The sequence below is a fragment of the Muscardinus avellanarius genome (assembly GCF_963383645.1).
Source record: "Muscardinus avellanarius genome assembly, chromosome: 6".
NCBI lineage: Eukaryota > Metazoa > Chordata > Mammalia > Rodentia > Gliridae > Muscardinus > Muscardinus avellanarius.
This window is the reverse complement of record NC_137791.1, coordinates 15,290,838-15,307,159: the sequence shown is the minus strand read 5'-3', so window position 1 is coordinate 15,307,159 and position 16,322 is coordinate 15,290,838. Positions and strand designations below refer to the sequence as shown.

General features: G+C 37.5%; 1 protein-coding gene across 8 annotated transcripts in view; it reads left to right on the top strand.

Moving 5' to 3' along the window:
- Positions 1-16,322, top strand: part of INPP4B (inositol polyphosphate-4-phosphatase type II B) — a gene marked incomplete at both ends in the record, with an annotated part of 387,908 nt that overhangs the window by 165,109 nt on the left and 206,477 nt on the right. For all 8 annotated transcript variants that reach the window (XM_080697036.1, XM_080697033.1, XM_080697032.1 and 5 more), the window contains one exon: positions 10,914-11,061. In XM_080697036.1, the coding sequence (XP_080553162.1) occupies positions 10,914-11,061 (148 nt within the window). The remainder of the gene's footprint in view (positions 1-10,913; positions 11,062-16,322) is intronic.

The window sequence follows — 16,322 nt, the reverse complement described above, 5'->3', positions numbered from 1 at the left end:
TTGGTGGATGCGGATTCTGAGAAGTTAATTTGTTTTCTTGGTTGTGGAGTCCGATGTTGCTGTTAAGTCACATCAACTGAAGCATCTTTCCCGCAGGTGAAAAATAGTAAATGGGCATCTGTAGTAGTCACATAAGAAGAGAGCCAACCCTGGGTTTGCTGACTAGTGGTATGACTCTTACAGAAGGGTCAGGCCCTTTGCAGAAGAGTGGCCAACTTAACCAGTCTTTGACTTCTCTTATCAGGCTCTCCAATGTCTTAAGTACATACAGCATAGCTTAGCTTTTACTATACTTTTCTTCTTTTAAAAAAAAAGTGTTTCATAACCTGGGTGTGGTGGTGCACACTTGTAATCCCAGCATTTGAGAGGCTGAGACAGGAGGATCACAGTTTGCAGACAGCCTCAGCTACTTAGTGAGGCCCTCCATAACTTAGTGAGACCCTGTTTAAAAATAAATACTAAAAAATAGGGCTGGGGGTGTAGCTTGGAGGTAGAGTTCACCTGGATTTCATCCCCAGTACTGCCAAAAAAAATGCTTCATAGAAGTATATATTTAATCACCTTTATCTGGAGTCATAAACAAATTCTTTTGCATTTAGGGTTTTGTTTTTCAGTTACCCTTTAAAGTCCAAAGCCTGACTGGAGGTAAAACTTTCGAAAATGTTGTCAAAAAAAGACAGTTCTCAGGCAGGCATGTTGGTGCATGCCTGTAATCCTAGTACTTGGGGGGTTGAGACAAGAGAATCACAGATTCAAGTTCAATCTCCACAACTTAGACCCTGTTTCAAAATAAAATAAGGTTGAAAGTATAGCTTAGAGGTAGAATTTCCCTGAGTTCAATCACTGGTAACACACACACACACACACACACACACACACACACACACACACACACACACTTCTCTCTATATTTATTCTTCTCCATGTTTTTCTTTGTAAAATTGTAGTTCTAAGGAATACTTGGGTCCATGGATCCTTATTTTACAACACCAAATCAAAAAGCTAATGAGCTATGTCACAAAGTTTCCTATTTGTGTCCTGCTTTGAGTGACTTTCCCCTGTTGCCAAGCATTTGGTCTGATGCAGCATCTTCCTTGGTTGAATGCCATACTTTTTGAGTCATGAAATTATCGTGCATTTTGTGTCAAGGCCCTTTTCAGGCGATATGTTCGCAGGCGCACTGCCCTTCAGATTCAGGCAGGAAGGCACATCCGCCAGTTGGTGGTTTCCATGACTTTGCAAGTTAGAATCTAAACAGGAGGGATTGTGCTTCTGTCAGTCATAAACACCTGCATGTAACCTTCCTGTTCAGAGAACCCACTACTGCTTCACAGAAGAACCATCCCTTCCCTCAAAATAGGTCCCCAGGTCTTTAACTTTCTCCAAATAGGGTTAAACCATCTATAGCCACTGCTTTCCAGAAGATGAAAGAGTGTAAATTAGTGAAAAGAAGAACATTGCTTTTTTCTTTTTGTACTTGTGGTATAGTTTTTTTTCTTTTCTTGGTGGGTCTGAGGATGGAATCCAGGGGCATTTGACCTCTGAGCTATATGCACTGCCCTATTTTATATTCTTTATTTTAAAACAGGGTCTCACTAAGTTATGGAGGGCCTCACTAAGTAGCTGAGGCTGTCCGCGAAACACAATCCTCCAGTCTCAGCCTCCTGAATGCTGGAATTGCAAGCATGCGTCACCACACCCAGTTTACATTTTTTTTTAAACAAGTACTGGGCCTTAAATCTCATAAGTTGAATTTCATCTCATGTAATATGTACCCTTTCTCAAAGACCTAATAAAAACCCTCTATCATATAGAACTTGACAAATAATTTATTAATAGAATAAAAATTTATTACTCACAGGTAAACGTTTTCAGCCTGCTGAATGTGCACCTTTAAAATTTCAAGATTCTCCCCCACACTCACACACACAATAGTGATTACTTGTAAATGACCCTGTAGATAAAGTAGATAAAGGCGATTCCTAGCCTAAACATGTATAGAGAAGAAAAGCAAGAGAGAAAAATAAAGGAGAAAGAGAAAAGAGGAAGGAGAAAGAAAAAGAAGGAAAGAAAGAAAGAAGGAAAGAAAGAAAGAGAAAGAAAGAAAGAAAGAAAGAAAGAAAGAAAGAAAGAAAGAGAAAAAGACAGACTTAGGATTTTCTTAATTAAATTTCACAGAGATAGGCCCAAAAATTGAAGGATGTGAAGTCTTGATGTGGGTGTATTCCTCTCACCAACTCACTCTGAAAATGGAAGGCACTTAAGACCAATCTAATCTTATGCTGAGGATGGTTATCAGCCAGTGCCAGGCATGCACCAGAGCTGGGGAGGGCAAGACAGGTGCAGAGAATGCTTGGAGGGGTGGTGAACCTTCCACCTCCTGAATACACAGAGGGTCTATAGTACCAGAGTGCTGAAGGGTCTCAATACATGCTTATGAAATGGCTAAAAGCATGCATATCTTGTTTGAATTTATGCTTCAGGTAACAGATAACTGCACTATTATTTCATAAGAAAGATGTTCAAATTTACTTATTTAGGTTTGGAATTACTTAAAAATTACTATTACATGCTTACATTTTTAGTTGTTTTTTCCATTTTGTGTAATACCATGGATTTTAATTGCTCTGATCAATTCCATAGAAATAAGCTAAATATTGGGATAACCTTCTCACCAACATTCTGATCCATGATTGAGAATACTTCAAGAAGTTGTCAAAAATACATTCCTTTTGTATTTATTTTGAGTCTGATACATTTCAGCCCCAAAACAAAGCCCTGTTTTTCCACTTTATTCTTTGCATTTGTGTGATAATTGTCTTGGTCAGCATTCTCACTGATATAATCCAAAAGACCTGAGCATATAACTTTGAGAAAAGAAGATTTATTTGCTCACATTTTTGTTGGTGATCTCAGGGTTCAGTCCATGCAAGGCCAGGGTCTGAATTTCAGGTCATAGTGGCAGGAAGCAGAAAGAAAAAGAACAGAGAAAAAGGGTTTTGCTTCTCATATCATGGAGGCCAGAAGCCAGGGAGAAGATTCCAAGACTCAGCCCAATCCCTAAGGCCACAGCCCCAGGGACCCACCTCCAGCCACATCCCACTTGCCTAGGTTACCACCCAGATCTATTGCAATGGATGTATGTACTGATAAACTCCATTGAAATAACCTAGGCATCCATTGATAATTATCCTTTGATAATTATCCATTCATAATTGCCTAGGTTATCATGAAAATTTATTGCAGTGGATTTACAGTGATGAGATTACAGCCCTCACTACTTAACTTTATCAACCCTAAGTTTAATACATGAGCTTTTCAGGAAGCACTTGATATCTGACCATAACGGTACTCAATTTACCACCTTGTTAAATGACAGATGATAATCGCTTTATGGTAACAAAAATATTCTTTCTTCCTACTAGTTTAAATAGATTCTACCCTTCTGTTTCTACCTCTATGATTATAAAATTGATCTCTTATTGTTGTCTCTTACTCTTTTATTGAATTTCTTGGCCCTTTTTGTTTTAATAAATCTAATGCAACCCTTTCGCCTTGCCTTTTTGGAATTTCTCTTACTGTGTAGTAATATATTTAGGATGCTAGGTAGCCTTATGTGGAAGACTGAAATTCACTAGCAGTCAATGGAGCCATCCTGCAGATGCCTTTACGTGCTTCAACCTTACGCAAGTTCTGGGTCCATTTATCTCCTTTATTTTCCACCTCAGGTAAAACTGAAAGAAGCATAATAAAAGAAAAAAGATGATATGGTCAACAAGTTAACATTCTGTAGAGGACTGAGAGGAGGGCTTTCAGCCTTGGTTAATCTTCCCCTCCTTCTGTGGCCTGTGTGCTCCCATGAAGTGGGCCTTATATAATCCTATTTTTTTCCCTTCATCTTCCCCCCTCTTAATTTAAACAACAGTTGATGCTGCAGCTGTTCTCTTCAAGGAAAATTCATGATGGACATCATCTAAGTTTCAAAGTCTAAGTTCATTTCTGTAGAATGTTTTCATTTACTGGGCACCATGCCAGGCACAAGAGAAGGAAAATAAAACAAGGTTTGCCCCAACCCCAAAGTTCACATTGTCATAGGCAACATGAACTAATGTACTAGTAAGCTTTTCATTACTACAACAAAATACATGAGGTAATTAATTTACAAAAAGAAAAGGGTTATTTTGACTCCCGGTTTTGGATGCTCTGGTCTACGATCAAGTGGCTCCATTCGCTTTGGGCCTCTGGAGAGGTGGGACATCATTGTGAAGCCAACTGCCTACCTCCTGTGCAGAAGGCAGCAAGGAAAAAGGAAGACAAACAACTCAAAATGTAACCACCACATGACTCATCGATATCACTCCTCTGCGTTTACCCAAAAGTACTCAGTGCACTGTGGTGATGTATGCATACCAATGCTTATTGCAAAATAATTCACAAAAGCCAAGTAATGGAATCAGTCTTGTTGTCTGTCAGCAGATGACTGAAGAAAGAAAATGTGGGGAATACACATAATGGAGTTACATTCAGCCATAATGAAGAACAAAATTATGTCATCTGCTCATTTGCAGGAAAATAGAATTGATGAACATTACGTTAAGCCATAGAAGCCAGACTCAGAGAGCCAAGGGTCTTTTTTATCTGTCATATGGGGAAGCTATAGAGAAAAAAAAAAGGGGGAAAGGGAATCAGCTAGGAGTAGGAGGAGGGCCACTAGAGTAGAGGATGGATATCAAAGGGATGAAGAGGAGAAGGCCAAGGGGAATGACCGGAGAATGAAATTGACCAGATTTTGTTACGTGAATGCATGAAAATACTGCAATGAATCCCACTATTGGGTGTAATCCTAATGTACCAAAATTTTTTTATAAAAAGGAAAAGAAGAAAGAGACCAGGGTCCCATACTCTTCTTGGAAGGTGTGCCTCTAATGACCTAAGGACATTTCACTAGGCTATATTTCCTAGTTTCCATTACCTACCAGTAGTACCACTTTAAGCCCCAAACTTTTAACATATGAGACTCAGAAGACGTTCAACTCAAGCAGTCAGTAAGCTGACAATTGTAGTAGCATAATTGATAAGAACCAGGGACTATGATGGAGAGACATTGTTGGAAGGAGGCAGTAGAAGAGGGTCAGGTGAGCTGAGTTTATACGATGATTGTAGCTAATAAAGAGAGGGGTTCTTTTGAGGTATGGAGGATGCCATAAGCAGAGTCATGTCTGCAAACAACTTCACGAGTGAGGTGGACTGCAGGGCAGCGTGCAGGGTTCTCAGCATGAAATATGAGCTGACTCATAGCTATTCTAGTTGTGCCCTTTTTCAGATGGAAACAGAATGAACAGAGCTGAAGAAAATCCTTGCTCTGACCACCCAAGGTCTAAATCAAGTTTCTACAGACTAAATTCACCAAGTGTCACCTATCGGGGACAAAAATTACTTTTAAGTTTTATTATGGCATCTATGATAGTTTTTCTTATTCTTGGCCTTCAACTGAAGAAGGAAGACCAAGCGCTTGTGGATTCAGCTGAGTTGGGGAAGCAGTGCATTGTCTGACTTGGCTTAAACCCTACTCTATTTTTTTTTTTTTTGCTTTCTATTTAAAAACAGAAACACAATTCAGAATTCATAGCATACCTACAGAAATGTCACTAAAATTTTCTTGGGGATTTAGTTTCTACACAATTTATTTCATCAGTATTTTTTTTAATTGGTACTGAAGATTCAACCCGGTACCAATTAACGGTAGGGCTGTTTTACCCCTGACCTATACCTTGAGCCCTATTTTGTGTTTATTATAAAACCAGGGTCTCTAAGTTGATAAAAGCGTCAATTTAATTGTTGTGGCTGTCTTCAAACCTATGAACCTCCATCTCAGACTTCCAAGTACTGAGATAGTAGTCATGTGCCAGTGCCCCTATGTTTGTTGGTTTGTTTTTTTTTGAGGTACTGGGGATGGAACCCAGGAATCTTCTACCTCTGAGCTATACCTCCAGCACTATTTTCTTTTATTCTTCATTTTTAAACAGTGTCTCACTAAGTTGCAGAGAGACTCACTAAGTAGCTGAAGCTGTCTGCAAACCTGTGATCCTCCTGTCTCAGGCCCAAGTATTGGGATTACAAGAGTGAGCCACCATACCAGGCTGCTTTTATGTTTTAAAGATATATTTCTTTGCTGTATTTTCAGAGTTTCTCTTATTTTTTCCTTAAACTCTCTTTGCTTAAAGCCATGTTCAGAATGGTCTTTTTGCAGTCTTTATTCAAGTTTTCCACTTCGCATCCCATCTTAAAAATGGCCAACTTACATTTCTGATGAATATAAATCTAAGATACTTTTGAGTACAAAAGACGATGTGTCTGTATCTAATTGGATTACAAGGGCTTGCTCTTAATAAGTATAATATAGCATTTAGAGGACAGGCAATGTATGCACGTTCATTTGAATAATTAACCAATTAAACAACTGCATAATTAAAACTGCAGGATAAATAGATTCTGTACAAGAATTTGCGGTACAATTAAAATAGTGATTTTATAAGGCCTAAAGCCAATAAAGTCAGATCCCATTAAAATATGTAACTTCAACTGTATCCTGAAAACAAGAAAGTACGTGAGGATAAGCACAGATATGCTTCATCTAGAGTAGCATATAAGAGATAACCTGATAAAATAAGTGTTTGTGCTTTTAGATGACCCTGGGAGCCTGAATCATAAGTCCAAAATTCTTTGTCCAATCAACCCCCTGAGAGAAAACCATCCCTGTGATATCTCCAGTTTCTCTTTTCCGCCCCAGGGTGCGTGAGCAGCAGTTCTTTTTTATGGGTTGTCTGTGTTGGTTTTGTTGAACATTTCCTTGGCATCTTTACTTTGAATTATTCAGAATTGCCACAGCTTGGCGTTCACAATTGCTGAATCCTGGGGAAGAGCAGGTGGCTTGCTACCTTGTTAAACATCCCTCTTACAGAGTCTGGGAGAAATAATACAGACATTTGAGTTGAGCTGCAATTTTGGAGAAAAATAAATCTGTCATTTACTTTCTGTTCTTGTGCTCATCTCAAGGGATGAAATGTAACAGGAACACCTCAGTGGAGCTCTGGGCCAGCTTAACCTGAGCTCCCAAGCCATCACAGGACCACTACCTGTCCCAAAGTGCCCGGACCACTTTTCTCTCTTTAAAATCTGTTCACAGGCTGCTTTTAACAGTTGTTCTGGCAAAAAGCAATGTCAAAAGGGAGAAAACATTTAGGGCTCTCTATCTTGAGGAAGAAGTTAGGATGGATGTTGCATAGTTCATTGTTACTAGGATAAACCTATCTGTAATGGTCAGAAAAGTCTCTCCTACATGAGTAAACATTGAGCACAGTGGAGCATGCAGTCAGAAGTCAATCACCTAGTCACTTGTTGAAATCTCTGCTAGGAAGGAAAAGGGTTAAAATGTTAGCAGAAGCCTTCATTGTTTCATTCAATATTTAATGCAGGAATACCACACCTTTTTCTTAGGTGAGGATGACCACATGTCCCCACCAGCTGAACAGCAAGAATTCTGAGTCAAGGTCATCTCACCTGGTCTTTTTATAAGGAACACAACAAATTTGCATCGTAATTTAAATTCAGATAGTATTTCTCCCCTTTTTTTGTGTGTGTGTGTGGTACCAGGGGTGGAACCCAGGGGCATTCCACCTCCCAGCTACACCCCCAGCCCTATTTTTTAGTCTTTTATTATTAAAACAGGGTCTCACTGAATTGCAAAGAGCCTTGCTCTGTAGCTGAGGCTATCTGTGAATCTCTATCCTCTGGTCTCCACCTCCCGAATGCTGGGATTACAAGCGTGAACCACCACACCCAGCTATGTTTCTCCCTTTTAAAAATCATGTTCTGTTATGTAGTATTTCATGATAAACAGGCTTTCTTCCCTGGACATATTTGGTTCAGGAAAGAATGCTACTGGATCTAGATGTAACAAAATTACAAAGTAGCGCCCACCATATCTGTATTAAGATATGAGTATATAGAATTTATTACTAATGTTTAGAGACCAATCAGTCTCAAAGCATCAGAACACAGCCGGGCATGGTGGCGCACGCTTGTAATCCCAGCATTCAGGAGGTTGAGACCTAAGAATCATGGTTCATGGATAGCCTCAGCTAATTAGCGAGGCCGTAGGCAACTCAGTGAGAACCTGTTTCAAAAAATAAAAAGACTAAAAAAATAGAACTGCAAGTGTAGCTCAGAGGTCGAATGCCCCTGGGTTCCATCCCTAGTACTGAAAAAAAAAAAAATCAGAACTCATAAAAATTAGGTAGAAAACATTACTGGAAATTTTTTTGCATGATTAAGTTGCCTGACTTTTTGATAATTGCCTCAAGTGTTTTCTTAAAACAAAAACAGCAGCATTCCCATGGAGTCTTTGTATAATGCCTACCTGGTGTCCAGAGAAGAGTCCCTGAACTCATTAATCAAGCTGCCCTTGATTTTGCTCAAGTTATTTCAACAGAAGTTTATATTTAGAACACATTAAAAATATTAAAAATTTAAAAACTCAAAAATGGAAAGACTTGTTTGGGGATCAACAGAGAAAATATATTTTCTGACATAAATAAAAATACAAGTTAAAATAATTACTGATCCTTAAAGAGCAAAATAGTCTGAGGATTCCACTTAGCTATTTTTTGGAGATGAAGATTATAAATTTGAGGGAAAAAGTTTGTATAGCATATAGTACTTACAGTGAGTATTGAAAAACCACATAATTTAATTTGCATATGTTATTGTGGGAAAATTTGAACATTTCAGCTATTATAATCTTGTCTATTATATATCTTTGCCATAAAGATGCATTACCACTTCTAACTATGTTACATATAATTCATGAGATCTTATCATGTATGATTTAACTGACACTATATTGAATTTAATGCCTATCTTTTGCAACTCTAGAGATATGTTACTAGGAAGAGCAGTAAAATTCTTACATCTTTGAAATAATACCACTTTATAAATGAATGAAATCATATTGTTTCTTTCACTGACTCTAAGTTCTTGTGTTTCAGATGGAAGGAAATAAATATAATAAAGTCTATGTATGTATTTGTGATATAATTTAATGGAAAAAATGAAAGATCATGAATATATTTGAAAGATAATATCTTTGTGCATACAGCTCCAGGTTTTAAAATAATTTCTCTTTGTGTACTGGAACTATTCTGCTGTTTGGGGGCTTCTATTGGTTCTGTTAAAAAGTGAGCTTTCTGCCTAATTCTTGGCAGGCGTATGTAAGTATTAGAGATTTTAATCTGTTAGGAGAAGAATGGAATGTTTAGAAGTTTGTGATGTGAATGATTCCAATTCTGGTAATAATAATGTTCAGAATGTACCTCTGAAAATGAATGGTTGCATGAATTAACTTTCATTTTAGTGTTCAGAAAGATATTGTGTTTACCCAAGTAGTGAATGAGATATGGTAGTCTTACAGAACCCTAATGTTTTGAAAAGCATTTGTATATGTTGAAGCAGCTTACTCAATATTATTGAAAGCCTATGTTGACTTCAATATCCATTATAACATTCAATCAGCTTTATCAGTAAACTGGAGCCAACCAATCATAGATCCTTGACTGGTAATTGAGTTATTATTTTATTGACCATCAAACTTCAGTGTATGAGTCTAACAAAGGCTTCACTGTCCAACATCAATGGAAAAGACATTCTGCCCTGAAGTAAATGGCTTGGAATTGAGTGTTGCTTTCTTGAAAACATATCACGTATTATCCTAATATCTGACCCTGCACTCAAAAGAATCTTCAAAAAATCTTTGGTTGCTTGACCTCATTTCTTTGCCTTGAGTCATTGCCCAGCTACTCTAAGTAGAGTTTTCTCTCGCTTTCCCTGACGTATTATTTGCTAATAAGTGGTTTCAAGAAAGTGTGCTATCGACTCATTTACAACATGTACATATATGAATTTTTAAAAATCTTAAGCCAAAGTAATGAACTTTTCTGACGCAGAAAAAATTTTTATTAGAAGGGCCTTTTGAAATTTCTGAAACGGCATGTTTGTTTTCACCTATTATATAAGTAGCTACATTTGACAAAGTGCTCAAAAGAACATCAGAAATATATTTGTCAAGGTGTGTTTCAGGGGTGGGGATATAGCTCAGTGGTAGAGTATTTGTTTAGTATGCATCAGGGCCAGGGCTCAAGAACCCTTACCCCAGTACCACATACACACAGACACACACACACTGCATATTAGGTAAATGTACCTATATTTTCATTTTTATAGATATATGTAGGCACATATGTTTTTTGTTGTTTTTTGGTGTTTTTTTTTGTGTGTGTGTGGTACTGGGAGTGGAACCAAGAGGCTTTCTACCCCCAGGCTATACTCCCAGACCTATTTTATACTTTATTTGGGAACATGGTCTCACTAAGTTGCTGAGAGCCTCACTAAGTAGCTGAGGCTGGCTTGGAACCTGTGTGATCCTCCTGTCTCAACCTCCCAAGCGCAGGGATTACAAGCGTGCGCCACCATGCCCGGCTGGCACATATGTTTTTTTAAAAATTAAGACAGAAATTGATAAGTAGTAAATTAGGAAACCTCACTAGCCACATTTATGAATTAGAGTTTGAGGCATTTATATATTTATATAATTATATTTATATGATATATATATTTATATAGTTTATATATACAAATAATAAAGATTATATGTGCCAGAAGTTACTGAAAAAAGAAACATGATGCAAAATAAAATTCTTAGAAGTTCCAGTACATTAATAGATTCTGTTAAAATAAATTTTTTACCAAATAGTTAATTTGAATGCAACCCTGATTAATGACCTTTATCAACTGAGCTCTATTTGATATGCATTTGTTTATAATCTACCTATTATTCTTTTATTTTTCTTCCTTCCCAGTGTTAAAGAACCCAGTGTGTAAATTATATAGATTTCCCACATCTGACAATAAGTGGATGCGGATCCGGGAACAAATGTCGGAGAGCATACTTTCTTTTCATATACCTAAGGAACTGATTTCTCTTCACATAAAGGAAGATTTGTGTAGGTAAGAGAAAATAATGTGTCATTGTCTCTCTCTCACATTATTTACCATATGTGGTTTTGAAATAAATATGAAATTGCTTAAGGTAAGGTAATTAACGTATGCAGTGCCTTGTATACTTATTATTAACTACTTTTTTCTTAAACATTTTTTCTTGAGGTATTCTGATAAGTATTTAGATGTTCACTGTCCACGCTAGTGACCACCAGCCTTATGAGTCTACTGATCATTTCAGATCGACTAGTCCAGCTTAATATGTTCTACATGTGATATTTTGAATTCTTACTGCACACACCAGATACACCCATATAATGGTTTAAAAATGGTTAAAATTAAAAATTTAGATATAGGTGGGCTAAACATATTATTTAAGTTAATCTTGACCTGCCTTTTTACTTTTTAACTATGACTATAGAAAATTTTAAATTGCATATGAGGTTTTATTTTGTGATTTGATCGAGTTATATTTCTCGTGGATAGCTTGGTATTTAACCAGTAACTTTGGCTTTGACCTATAATAATTCCTGTGTCTCTTTGGCTTATGATAACCATCTCTCTAATTTCCATTTGAATTAAAGCAGAGTAGTTGTCTTATTTGGGAACTCTTCATTTGTAGCAAGGTTTTAAGATACTTGTGGGTCTGAAAAACTATTTGAAATTGCTGATAAAATATGATATGGCTATAGATAATGTACAGTGAAGTTAAATCAGTTGCTATAATAAGGTAGAAGGATTTGAGAGCATATTGACTGAGAAGCATATATCTCAACTGTGACTAATAATTTGTTTCTTTGCCTAATAAACAGACCCACCATGATTTTTTTTTCTTTTTTTTTTTTTTTTTTTGTGTGTGTGTGGTACTGGGTTTCCTGGAAACCCTTCTATCGCCAGGCTACAGTCCCAGACCTATTTTATATTTTTATTTGGAAACAGGGTCTCTTAAGCCAGCGCGGCTGGCTTCGAACCTGTGTGATCCTCCTGTCTCTGCCTCTCAAGCGTGAAGATTACAAGTGTGCGCCACCACGCCCGGCTGACCCACCATGATTTAACAATACTGAATACTATTTTACACAAAATACCTGAATTTCGGTGTCAGTTTTTTTCATGGTTGTCATTCTATAATTTCTCAAATGGTATGAGAGGGCAGAGGGGCCTGTATTTGAATTCTCTTTCTACTTACAATAGTAGAAATATTACTTAATGGTATCATATTAACATGATAGTATCACACTGTCATGTTAATAGTATCTACCATGTTAATATGATATGCTATTAAAGTATCATACTATCATGCTAATATGATGTACTATTAATATTATACTATCATATTAATATGCTATAATACTTAATAGTAGATATAGCACTTAATAGTATCATATGGTACCTTTGGCAGAGGCTTCAGTCCCCAGGGGCCCCATATTGACACCTGTCAGCAAGACCGCTATGGACAATGGAGGTCAAGTCTGGCAGATATAGACAAAATGATGAGAATAAAGAAGAATGGCACAAATGCTGCATATCAAAGTGGGGAGAAAAGAAAACAGAACTGAATTTTAGGAAAAATCAGGCAGAACACTGGATCATCAGAAAATGATCTGGGTCTAGGGAAGTAAAGATTGACAGGAGACAGGAAACAGAGTAAAGAAAATCACAAGAAGCATCAGAAAATCGGGTCAAAAGAAGCTGCAGCCTGGGCAGTAATCTCCGCAGACTGCATAGGTCTGCAAGAATGGGGTAATGTGAGCCCAAATATTCTGAAAGAGGTTTTAAATGGAATTCCTGTCTACAGCTAGTAAGAGGATTAGGTATTGACCATGGGAAATTACCAAGAAGGATAAAAACTATACCGAGATTCCAAGTAACTCTAGTTAGAATGGCAATCATCAAGAATACAGTCAAAATAAAGAATAATAAAATAGGGCTGGGGATGTAGCTCAGAGGTAGAATGCCCCTGGGTTCCAGCCAAAGTATACTGAAAAAAAATACAGTCAAATAATAAATGCTGGTTAGGGTGTGGAGAAATAGGAACCCTTATATACTCTTGGTGGGGTTGCCAGTTAGAACATCCACTATGATCTCGAGATAGTATGGTGGTTTTTTCAGAAGACTGGGAATAGAGTCACTTGGCCCAGCTGTATCACATCTTTCCAAAGTAATTGAAGTCAGAATATTATAGTGATACATGCATATCCTGCTTATAACAGTGCAACTCACAATAGCCAAATTAAAGAACCAGCCTAGGTGTCCATCAATGGATGAATACATTACAACCTGTGATATAAACTCCATTGGGGTGATGGAGGGATAGGGAAAGGGATGGGAGTAGGAGATTTGATAAAAGAAACAGTTTGAATGATGTTATACACATATATGAAATTATTACTGCCAGACTCAATGTTATGTACAGAGAAGGGGAAAGAGCAGAATAGGATCCAGAAGGGCAACACACCAAGTGCTGGGTACAGGTATGTTCCTGTCACTGTGAACCTCATGATGGTGTATAATCACATTGAAAATGGATAAATCACATATTGAGAAAACAGAAAAGAGAAATATGGATGTGGATTTTAAAGTAAGCAAAGAGCAGTCCTCACCAGGTGTCGGTCGCAGTGACGACTCTTACACGATCTTCCTCAAGCAGTTTTATTACCCCAGGTTCTTGTACAGTTCCCGTAGATCTTCTCCATCTTCTCTCCTTTCTCCCCAGAAATCCTCCCCTTATATAGAGCCCAACAGCCAATCAGCAGACCGTTCACGTGTACAACTCATGGGTGCAGCCAGTCCATTGGCTGTTGCCCTATGGCATGCGGTGTTCCCGTGTATCTCATGCTCTTGTCGTCACTTCCTGAAAGCTGTTTACCACCTAAGCGCTCTGGGGAATTTCCGCTCAGCGCCATCTTAGCTCTCGGACTTACTGGCTGATGGGCGGGGCCCGTCACAACCAGGATGATAGTATAGACCATTAGACACCAAGGAACCTCTCCTACTAGAGCCGTGTAAAATTAGATGCTTCACACTGAAGGGTGAGAGACAGGAGCTCCTGCTCACAGGAAGGACTCTCAGCAGACAGGAACGAGTTGGAGGTGCCAGACAGGACCTGGCGTGTTTATTCAGCTTAGAAACAGAAAAAGAGTTTCCAGAGAAAGTAGATTCCAGTAGCAAGGACTAGACCTTAAGCTATCAATGGCACCCGAGAGCCACATCTAATTTAGCCAGGTCTTCATTCCCATAAAAATATCTGTGAAGACACAGAAAATGGAAAATGATGGTACTTTACAAAACATTGAAGTTCTTAATACTATACTATTTACTACATCCAACATAACTAATTTTAGGCAAATATTTGGGGGTTGAAAATCTGGCTTGTAGGCTTGTATTTTGGGGTTGAAAATCTGGCTTGGTAGACCAGTCAGGCTGTTTCATTTAAAAGCACAATCAGCTACTGAGAAAGTAAAGACATAGACTTTTAATTCTCCTCTAACCTATCTTTGTCAGTAGTTTAGAAACATCTCAAAGGCTGAGCAGTGGCCTTCGGCTGCCTGTCTGCTACCTTTGAACCACCACAGTGGTACCTCCAACCCTACCTCTGCTCTATTCCCATTACTATACCTCTGTCTCTATCCCATCACTTAGAGAAAAACCTGAAAAAAATATGAGTAGGGAATAGGGAGAGCCTATTAAGCTGTAGAAATGTGTAAGCATAGCTCCTTGTTATTTCTATGATTTTTTTTTCTTTTAACATGCAAATGCTGACCAACTGCCCTGAACTCCTTGGTTTTACTGTGTCTTTTTTACTTTTTTAATAGGAATACATAGCAAAATATTCAATCACACAGGTAGAAGGTTTATAGACAGTTTTGATGGAAAAAATGAAGCATTGCCTTCAAATACAAAGTTCTATTGCCAAAAATAGACCTAAAATTGAGTTTATTCAGAGAATAAAATCAGATTTCAATCTTACAAAACTGAACTATATAAAAAACTTGCTATATAACTGGAAACTGTCCAGTTATATAGCCTGTTCTATGTAACTTTCTCTAATACATTTTCTATATTTTTAACCATTAGAATGTGTTAAAAATTTAATACTGAACCTTTATATGTTACAAGGAAAAAAAGAAAAATTATCCTGAAGACAAAAAAGGGAAATAAAATATATACAAAATTTTTCTAGCATCCTGAGTAGGGTATAAGAAGATTTGATTATTCCAAAAGGGGATCAGAAATCGATAAGAAACAACATTTTAAAAGTGAAGGGGCAAGAAGAAACCTATCTTGGAGGCATCCATGAAATTTTAAAGTGCAGTGGCTAAATTAAATGCACAGATTCAGAAAGACAAGATATGTCTCTAAGAAACCACAGCCGTAGCGTGGAAGACAAATATTATAAGCTCTCCTTAAATGCTAGACAAAGGTGAAAAGCATCCAGAAGAATGAGAGAGATGTTAGATGTGCATTGCAGGGACCAAAAGCTGATAAATAATTTTAGGTATTCTTAGGGAAGAACCGTGTGTAGGAGCGCTTCAGAGAAAGTCTTGAGTGGGGAGCTTCAGAGCTGCGTCCACACTTCCTTTTTCTTTACTTACGAAAGCCAGGCTGACCTTATACTTCTCTGTACAACAAAATGGCAGAAACCTGTGGAACAATCTCTAATGATTTCTGAGAGAGAAAGGCCGTAACCCCACATTATTATTTAGGGTCAGGCTATGAATTTTTTATGAATGAAGGCGATGGAAATGGCATACTTAAATATGCAGGAGCTCAGAAAATGTCACCCTCAGAGCCTTCTTGAACAAGCTACTTGAAGACACACATGTCACCCACCGGAGGGGAAAAAAATTTTTTTTGAATGGATTCTATTTATAACATATTGTAAATTAATATATAAAAGTATATGATGTTATAAAATTAATATGTAATATGTTATTTGAAATAAGAATGTAAGAATGGAAAGTCTTTCAAAAGTATTTGAGACATTTTTACTTAGTGAGGTGGAATCTCCAGCTTGGACCAAACTTTCCTGTGAAATTGTTTTCTTGGCTGCTCTACCTTTCTTTAGGTCCATGAAAGGCTTTTATTTGTCCATTTATCTTTCTTCCTAACCCCCTGACTGGATGGACTCTCACTGAGTTTGATAAAAAGAACAGGTGCCAGTATGCTGTTATTTTTCAGTATTTGCAAACAGTGGGAAACACTTGATTTGCATGCTTGGAAGTCTTCCCTGGGAGAATTATGAAACGAATAGCTTGGGCTTTTTCTTTAAG